At 45.0% G+C, this 9,847-nt stretch overlaps 1 protein-coding gene across 1 annotated transcript; it reads right to left on the bottom strand.

Moving 5' to 3' along the window:
- Nucleotides 1-971: 971 nt before the first annotated feature.
- LOC134392527 (macrophage-expressed gene 1 protein-like) lies at nucleotides 972-5,265 on the bottom strand. Its single transcript, XM_063116916.1, has 2 exons — nucleotides 4,992-5,265; nucleotides 972-3,855 (listed from the first exon to the last, which is right to left on the bottom strand). The coding sequence occupies exon 2, from the start codon at nucleotides 3,810-3,812 to the stop codon at nucleotides 1,647-1,649; it is 2,166 nt and encodes a 721-aa protein (XP_062972986.1). The 5' UTR covers nucleotides 3,813-3,855; nucleotides 4,992-5,265; the 3' UTR covers nucleotides 972-1,646.
- Nucleotides 5,266-9,847: the final 4,582 nt, after the last annotated feature.

Here is a 9,847-nt window from a genome sequence, read left to right on the forward strand (position 1 = left end):
TTTTGGATTTCTAAGAACTATGCCATGAAAAGTAGTGAGGCTTTTCATAGACTTGGACTTGCCTATGCTGTGGATTCTGTGTTCGTGCCCAGATTTAGGTGGCAGGGAGTTCCCAGTCCTTAGCCTGAGGCTTAACCTTTCCTGAAGTCATGGTAACAGGGTCAGCTCAGTAGTGGTAGGCTGAGATTGACAAGTGCATGACAGATCTCTCTGCCCGGCTCTGGTGGCTCAGAGCAACCTTTCTGGGACTTTGGCCATGTACCTTTGAGGTGCCAGCATATGCGGCATCTGGAGAAGCTCAAAGCAGTTACTGGTGTACCCTATTCACCCCCCTCTCTGAGTGTTTGCCTTAAGGATCATTTCAGCTTTAAGTGTGTTTTGGAGACTTTGTAACCATTAAGCTTGTCTACCGTGTGATTTCCTCAATAAAAGAAGTCTCACTGATGTGAGTGTCTCGTGTCAGCTTGCCATCACATGTGAATGCCAGAGGGAACAGGCATGCACACAACAAATTAAAGACTAACAGATTTATTATGGTATGAGCTTTCAGGTACTACAGTCTAGGTGTATCTGTTGAAATGGGCTCCAATCCACTAAGGGCTCATGCCATAATAAATCTGATAGTCTTGAACATGCCACAAGGCTGCTGTTTTTGTTGTGACCATTTAACATGCCTTCTCCTCTGGAATAAATAGGGATGCTACCCCAGTTCAATTGCCTGTTCTAATTTAATACTTCAAGCCATGCTGCCACTACTAATTAGCACAAATAAAGTACTGCAGTGATACACAAGGGGTAAATGTTTTAAAATAAATACACCTCAGAATGTATTAATTAGAAAAAGAAGCACCGAGGAAGCTGCCAGAGGAACCTTGTTTCTGCTCAGCGCGTTGGCTTGCTCATTTGTTACAGTATAAAGTAAAGGTTTATATCTGTCAAGGTACAATAAAAGTACACATACAAAAACACCCTACGGATATCAAACATTAACTTTAATATGTTGCAAAATGAACTGCTCTGCTTTTAAATTACACGTCACCTACAGCCGTTGCTTTTTACCTACGTCTCTTCACACCCACCTCTCCCACCCATATCAATGTGATTTATTCCCTTTCAATGCAGAAATGTAATTGCTATTATTATTATTATTATTATTATTATTATTATTATTATTATTATTATTATTTATTTATTTATATAGCACCATCAATGTACATGGTGCTGTACAGATTACACAGTAAATAGCAAGACCCTGCCGCATAGGCTTACAATCTAATAATTGCTAAAAACAAACAAAGCAAACCTTACTGCTATGAGGTGGAATTCTTTTCCCTTCACCCCTGCAGAAGTCTAGCCTTAATGTAACAGTACCAGGTCATTACATTCATTTCCCCACTAATTCCTAATTTTACCTATGGGAACTAAATTGTACGCTAAATTATTTCTCTTAATGATGGTTACCACCATTCTGGACCAAAGTCAATGCATAAACCTGGATTTCAATACTAGTCAATTAACTAGTCAATACTAGTTAATGCTTGCTCCCCTCCACCCACAAACCCATCAATTACTACCCCCACTTCCTGGATTCATACCCACTCACAGAAAGTATGCATCTTAGTTCCAGGATACAGATAAAAACAGTGTCAGGCAGCACTGAGTTCTGGGGCAGCTGCTGTAGCTCCATAGCTTCCTTGGTCCTCTACTAAATGCTCATTAGACACCTCCTGGTACCCTCTGTTCTTGTAGCGCCGGATTCGGTAAATTATGAGAGCTGTGGCAATTGCCAAGACAGCAATCATGGCCACTGAAATTCCAGCGATGGAGCCCCCTGACAGCCTCGAACTATCTTGCAAAAGAAGAGCCATTTCCTTCTCGTCTTTGGCATTGGCCAGCTTCCAGATCCCACTGTGACGCATCTTCACCCAGGCTTGGTTTCCATCGGAGCGCACCAGGATGGTTTCGGGCAGGTTGTCATTAGAGGACGGTGCACGCAAGAAGGGTGGGAGCTTGATGGCAGCTAGCTGCTGGGCAAAAAGCGTCCCAGCTTGCAAGCAATAGAGGATTTCACAGCCATCGCTCATGTAGGCCTTGTGTTGGCTGTGTCCAGCTGGGCATTTCATGGGGAATTTGGTTGGGGAGTCCTGGTAGAAAAAATCCTGGAGGATCCCAGGCCGCTGCTCTTTCAGGACCCCAGCCAGGGGGTTGCCAGCCTCACAGCTAAAGAAGCCGCCAAAGGGCACCCCATAACGGAATCCCATCTCATAGTCATTGCTGACACACACCTTTAGATGTTCAAACAGTACCAGGGGGAAGAAGTAGGCTGGGCAGGTGTAAGTGTTTGTAACTGGGTTCTCGTTCCCAGTACTATACAGTCCTCCAAAGAGGAAACCTGAGCTCTGAGGCACTGGGCCTGTCGCAGCACACCAGTAGCCATTGAGCCTCACTGTGCTGGGGTAGTAGCGGATGCCGCACACTTGACTGCAGCAGCTAAACAGCAGCCAGCAGGAATGGCACTCATCATGGCATTCTGGCTTGGGTTTGGTGACTGTACGTTGCTCTCCATGCAGCAGGACAGCAGAAAAGTTAGCTGGGCAAGAGTAGTTACCCGTCAGTGGGTTCTGGATGCGGTAGGCTTGGCAAAGCTCCTCTGTGTCCTGCCCAGATATGCCGTAGCACTCCTGGAAGACGCCACCAAAGGTGAAGTTAGTGTTGGAATTGTGGCACGACTCATCATCTACGTTGGCCTGGAAGTTGAAGTTGCTCGAATCAGGCTTGACGCAGCCTGGGTGGGTGTTGACGGCATAATAGAGACGGATGGCATTTCCCACTGTAGCGGCCACACGCCGAACGGTAGGCTCGGGCAGTTCTGGCAAGGCCTCGGGAGTGATGAAAAATGGCAGAGGCAGCCCAGACTTGCCTATAGCCACTAAGCCATTGGCGATGCCCTCCTGCCACTTCTGGAGGGTGATGCCAGGGTAGAAGGGCACGCTACCCCAGCTCTGAACCTTGGAATCCACAGTGTTCTCCAAGTAGCCCTTGGTCAGATCATCCCAGACCTGCACAGAGAGGTTAATTCCCACATTGATCTTGCTGAAAAAAGTGGCCGATGCAGCAGCCGTGATTCCTACTTTCTCTGACTCTTTGTCCAACAAAAAACTGCGCTTCACCTGATCCTCCTGTATTAGGCTGGCTCCAGCTTCCAAAGTGGTGAGAACATGCGTGCCATAGCCGAGAATGAGCATCTCTGCTAGGTACTCAGCGGTCCGGCTTTGGTTGTTCTCCAGGTGGTTGCCTATGTTCACCAGCTGATAGCGGAAGTCTCGGTGGAAGGTGAACGATGGCTGAGCCTTCACAGAGTAGATGTGGTACCGTGCCTGCACCCGCGTGGTGACCGTCTCATCATAGACATTGTGCATCTTGGTCTCCTGGGAGCTAACTGAGAACTTGCCATTGAGCACAGAAAGGAATGAAGCCTCAGCGTTGATGGAGGAGGCAAAGGCATCGGTATAGGTCAGCCAGTCCTCAATAAGCTCTGAGTGCACTTCCACCGTGCTCTTCTTGAGCGGCACCACAAAGACATCATTGGGGATGAGATATTCACCATCTTCCGTTGTCCGGCACTGGGAGTAGTTGAGGCTCATCACCATTCCCATCTCGATGTTGCGCAGGTTGTCCCAGCCACCCCCAGGCAGCACTTCCAGCACTTTTCCATTGAGGCTTTGCGGCGTGCAGGCCTTGAAGCCTAAATCTTGGGCTCCTGCATCTTTTGCCCTCAGGAAAGCCAGAAGAAGCCAAAGCCAAAGAGCCATGATGGGGGTGGGGGGAGGGAAAGGCTGCTTAAATGGCAGAGATCTGCAAAACAATGAAGAGTCTTGTCAGTTAAAAGGCCCACAAATATCTTATTGTGGCATATATTTTGGGGGATTAGAATCAGCTTCCTTAAATGCATGGAAGTGCTAATCCTCAGAGGCTCAGTTGGTAGGGTATATATATACCTGTTGTTTTTATACTTTTAGTGGTTTAAAATTTTGTATATCTGTTTTAATGTTCATTGTTTTTAACTTTTGTAAACCACCCAGAGAGCTTCGGCTATGGGGCAGTATATAAATGTAATAAAATAAATAAATAAATACACATGGGTGAAGAAGAAAGGGATACGGGTGGGAAAGGACACCGGGGGTGGGGGGTGGATGGGTGTAAAATAGCAACAAGATGCAAAAACAACAGTCTGTGACAATACAGTTAAAGCTTGGACAATCCAAATTAAAACTTGTATGCAGAATAAACGCAGTGACCATCCACAACAGCAGTAACTGGGGATACACAACCATCTTAGCATTGCTGAGGAAAGTGCTTCCAGACGAGGCTTTTACTGTGCAATCGCCCTGCCTCATTCACAGACTTTTATGGGAGGTCCAGACAACAGCACCTTCCATTTGTAGCCCTCCCATGTTTCCCCACAACTTCTCCCATCCTTTTTCATAGAAAAAATATCACTTAAGGAAGAAGAGATGGAACAGCTTGCATAGTGCTTTTTGACTGTAAGTGCTATCTTGAAGCACCCTAAGTTTACACTTAGTGGGACAGGGACCTCCACCCCCACAAAGCATTGTTTTTGCTGCCACAGACTAAGGGGCAAAGTATATACGTAATCTTATTTGCACATTTAAGAAAGTGTGCTTAACCAGGCTGAACGTATTTTAAAGAAATAGAAGCTGCATGGGCCATTCCAGATTGGCCTTGGGATGATTTTCTGCTGAAAATCGCCCTGTCCCTGGATGCTATTTGCTCCCTGGAAATGCACTTTGTAGAAAACCAAGAGGTGCTTAATCTGGATAGGAGACACATTCTCGGTCAGCTCCCTACAATGGCTTTTTCCCTAATGTAAAACTGGCCGGGTTGCTCACGTTTGTACAGAAACTTGAAGAACCTGCCCTGTGATTTGGCCCTAACAGGGCTACTTCTCCCCCCGAAAATGTATTCTTTACCTGAGTGCGTTTCCAGCTCCTCTGCTTCCTTCCACCACCGCTTTCTTTCTCAAATGCACACTCAGCTAGTTTTCGGAGTTTGTCTTTGCCACAGGAAGTCACTGTTGTTGCTTTTTAACAGAGGACCAAATGAAAGGGGGGGGGTAGAAAAGAGGAACTTTGATTCTCCAATCCCATTGTTGGAGGTAAAACCCCTGCTGGGTGTGCCCCTGCCTCAGGGACTCTGAGATGAGTCACAGGTCATCTGACTTCACGCAACCACCGCCAAGCAAATGGGGAACAGAAACCTATCCTTGGGAAAAAAAATCCCTTCTGCTACCGACACAGCCTCTCACACACTTTCGCCCTGCCATTTGTTTGCATGTTTTGCCATTGAACTCTGGAATTTCCACCTGCAGGCAAACACGAAAGTGAAACAACCTCTAGCAAGAGCATAAGTGCCATCCAGCCTGTGCCAAAAAAAGAGAAGGGGGATTTCTAGCCCAGATTGGCACTTTTTATACCAAGGGATTCTCCATGAATCTTTTGGATAACTTGCTTCTATCTTTCCCCTTCCCACCCCAACCACAATCTACGCTGCAGCATAGCTCTGTATACCCAAGTGGTCACTGGGGTAGGAGATGGGGGGGGGGGAGACCCCAGATAGTCAGGATGGAGTAGATAACTAACTGAAAAGTGCCTGCAATCTTGCTTCAATGAAATGAAAGAGTTGGCCTTTCTTTTTTAAAATTGCAGTCCCATCATGAAAAGACCATTGGAAGATTTGCCTCTGTTGTCTGGAGCAGGGATGCCAACCAGCAAATAACCAGGACAGACGCTGAATTGCTCTGTTGCCAATGCCTGTCAAGGAAGTGAGGTTCCTTTATCCTCTGTCTTCGAGCTGATACAGGGTAACATCTACCAATGCAAGTCTGAAAGCCTTGGCCCAGTAGTTGTCCCTGGAAGCAAACATTTGACCTTGTGAGACTTGCTGAGCTTTTCCCTGCAGATGTAGCTGCTCACTGAGTTCAGCAGTCAGCTGACATCTTGCTGAGGGCCCCTGTCAGGGCCATCAGATCAGGGATTCAAGCCCTCTCTGTGAGCTGCAATTGAAATAACAACCAAGAGGAAAAGGAGGGGGAGTAGAAGCAAGGGATATGCTAGTAGTTTCCAAACTATAAGACCCTAAGAAGAGTCATGTTGGATCAGACCAAGGGTCCATCTAGTCCAGCATTCTGTTCACACAGCGGCTAATCAGCTGCACAAGCAGGACATGAATGCAACAGCTCCCCCCCCCCCCCCCCGCCTATGTTCCTCAGCAACTGATGTATATAAGCATACTGCCTCTGAGACTAGGGGTAGCATGTAGCCATCTGGACTAGTAGCCATTGATAGCTTTCTCCTCCATGATTTTTTCTAATCCCTTAATATTAATAGTCCTTAACATTTTAATAATGCTCTCAAGGACTTCATGTGCATTACTTGGCTGTAATCTTGGTTGATTAGCGGGAATCTACTTTAACTTTCCTGCACAGAAAGTTCTGGGTTTTTTTCTCAGCCAAAGGGGGAAATCTGATGCTGCAGACACCAGATATCTTATTCCTTATCCCATGTTTAGGGACTGTACCGAATTACCTTGCACATGCAGGATGCAACCATTCTTGGACATCTGGGTTGACTAGCAGGGATCTGCATTCTTACTGTACAGTCTGCAGGAATGAGATGGACTGAATTGGTGTACCACAGCCCAAGCAGAAAATCCATTCAGATGTTCTTGTGTATGGTATAAAAAACTTGGACAAAAGTGGCGGTACCTAGTTAACATTGAAGGCATTCTCTCTCCCAGCATCACATCCCCTGCTACTATTCTAGTGTTGAGAAGCCTGTTATTGATTGCTGCAGATGCCTCCCTTCCAGCACCATTGTGCTTCACGCGTGGGCTTTCTATTTCAGGATTAGAATCTGCTAACTATGTAGAGTGCCTTGAGCACTGTTTTTCTTGGTAAAAAAGCAGAGTACAAATCAAATAGTTCAGTGAGTAAAAATTATTAATAAGAAGCCCCTGGCAGACACAGCAACATTTTTCTTTGAAAGTGTAGGATCCAGTTGTGCAACCATTCTGCTTTGGTTCACACTGGGGCCCACCATGCTGGGTTGAATATAAGTAGATGTGCATTCTCAGGGCCACCAAAAAGGAAATACTTCACTTTACTGAGCTGCTGTTTCTGCTACACCTAGGCAGAATCTACACTACTGCTTTAAAACAGTTTATAACGGTATTGACAACTGCTGGGGCCTAGGACACACTTCATATAAAGTTTTCAAACTGTTTTCAAAGTGTTATATCCTGCTTGGAGTAGATCTGGCCCTACTGATCCAACGTTCAGCAGTATTTATTTCATGCTTAGTTGCAAAAGATGCTCCGCTCACACCCCGCCCCCCAAGGGCAGCATTTGAGTTGGAATCTGTGGAGGATGAAGGCAACGTCTCTAAGTCAGCTTGACCTTCTCGGTATGGAGCCCCACAGTCTTGGCACTCATCTCATGTTCTAGCACATTATCGCCAGAGGAGGAGTGATATGGCTGTCGTACTACATTTTTAAGGGCTGCCCACAAGCCCACAGAACAATCAAACTGTTGTCCAGCATCTCGCTTGTATTTTGGGGTAGACGGTTTGTTTTGGTGAAAATATCTCCCATGGCCTGACAGTGTCTAGTTTCAGAACTGAGCCAAAGTTTTGTCTAAAAAGCCAGGCTGGGAACAAATGCCTAACAGCTTGCCAAAGGAGAATAATAAAGGAACTTGTCTCGGCCTTGAGAAACCCAATAAACATATAAATCCCACACAAATCTCACCATTAGCCAGCTTTTCCTACTGGAGCAGCAGTGTGCACATTTTCAAGTAAATACAGTGATAACACCATGCCTGCACACCCCTTTTTGGCTGTATCAATTATTTTCATGCATTAGAAAAACATTTTAGGTTAGACCAGAAAGAAGCTTGCATTTAAAAAATACAAAGGAAGTCAGGTTTTCAACACACAGCACTGTTACAAACAGAACATTCATGCCTGCATCGTGGCTGGGTTGAGTATTTTTACTATCAGGTATGCAATAGAAAACATGTACAATCAGCTGTTTCAAACTTAGTTACATTTTAAGATTTAGTTTTAAACTTGGACCAATACTGTGAGTAACACATCAAGACCTGAAACCTCTTTTTCAGCGCTTTCTATACATTCCAAAAATTAAGGGTTATTAATGGAAAAGTCCTAACTAACATACCAGCCCAGGACCCCATCCTCTTAAGGTATAACACTGCAAATACAGCAATAATCAAGTCAAAATCCAAGTTGCAAATTGGACAGGAAAGGTTGCTCTTACATTGGGTAATATGGAAGAAACTTTCTAAACTGCACATGCACCATGGCTTTCTTGCTCCCTGTGTCTAGCCAGGGGTAAGCAGCGTGGTGCACTCCAGACCTTTCAGACTACAACTCCCATAAGCCATAGCTAGTATTTCCAATGGTCAGGGATGATGGGACTTTGTCCAAAATATCTGGGACCACCAGGTTGTCTACTCTGATCTAGAGTGACTTCAGCTATTCCCTGACAATGTTATGTAGAAAAAATAAGATAGCCCGCTGGTTTAAAAGGAATAGTAACATCAGTTACATTTGCTCTGTATATTTGTTCTAGATTAGTTATAAGTTCCATCAATTTTATTATGGGGAATTTGCTAATTTGAGCTACAGTCCACTCCCTTGCTATTTCCTTCTTCCTGCTGGGGACTATAGAAATCTCCTGAAATATGATGTGCAGATACATCGTCCATTTAGTATTAAATCCTTTCTGAAATAACCCAGCAGGTTCAAGCTTGAGACTCAATGGTAGTGATGTAGGTAGCAATGAATCTGTTATTGGTTTTAGAAGGGGAAAAATGGAGGAAGTTAGTGGATTCCCCTCTGGACCAACTTGGTATATACTTGAGTGTCCCAGGTAAAATACTAAAATGGTGTCCCTCTTCTATTCACACCGGATCCTGGTGGTCACTCCTCCCCAATCCCATGTAAACCTTCTGTGTGGCTTGTCAAATCCCAACAGAATCTTTTTCCTGCAAACACAACCAATATGAAAGAAGAGCTGCCAGTTTCTACTTTCCTCTTCCCGCCTGGATGCAGCCCCATCTGAACTCTACTTTCCCATTTGTTTGTTTTGCCTGTCACTTCTTAGCTTCCTTATAGAATCCAGATACCTGCCTTTCCTTTATCTTCTGTGGTTCCTGAAATTAAAATTCATGTGTGAGACAATGGGCCACTTCAAATGATCAAACAAGCCACCATGCTTTAAATAAGCCACAGCGTCATGTGCTGGGTGACACTAGATTAATTACCCAACAAGTCATAGCCTTTTGTGTCATCCATACTTGGTCATCATGGCTTGTTTAAGAGAGAAGAACAACAGGCTATGGCTGGCATGTGTTACCAATTTAAATAAGTTGTTGTGGCTTAAAGAAGCCATGTTGGCGGGGTTTGATTGTGCAAAGCGGGTCAATGCCACTTGGAAGGAACAGTGCCTTCTTTCCATGGCTGCAGCCAAAGTACTGCCTTACTGTAGTCATGTTTGCTTAAGGATTCAACAGACAGTGAAATCAGGAACAGAAATGTTTATTGAACGGTAACTCAATCACTAATTCTAACCACAACAGAGGAGAATTACCAGACAACAATGGTTAATTATACAGCTCATAGATACAATAAACACCTTCAGTAAAGGTAAAAATAATCTTCAGTAAGGGTAATCTTCAGGTGGAAGTGGGACCTGGAACTGAATGGGCTGGTGCTACAGAACAGGGACTTTGTTTGAGCTGTCTATAGCA

The sequence above is a fragment of the Elgaria multicarinata genome, chromosome 2 (genome assembly GCF_023053635.1).
Source record: "Elgaria multicarinata webbii isolate HBS135686 ecotype San Diego chromosome 2, rElgMul1.1.pri, whole genome shotgun sequence".
In the NCBI taxonomy this organism is placed as follows: domain Eukaryota; kingdom Metazoa; phylum Chordata; class Lepidosauria; order Squamata; family Anguidae; genus Elgaria; species Elgaria multicarinata.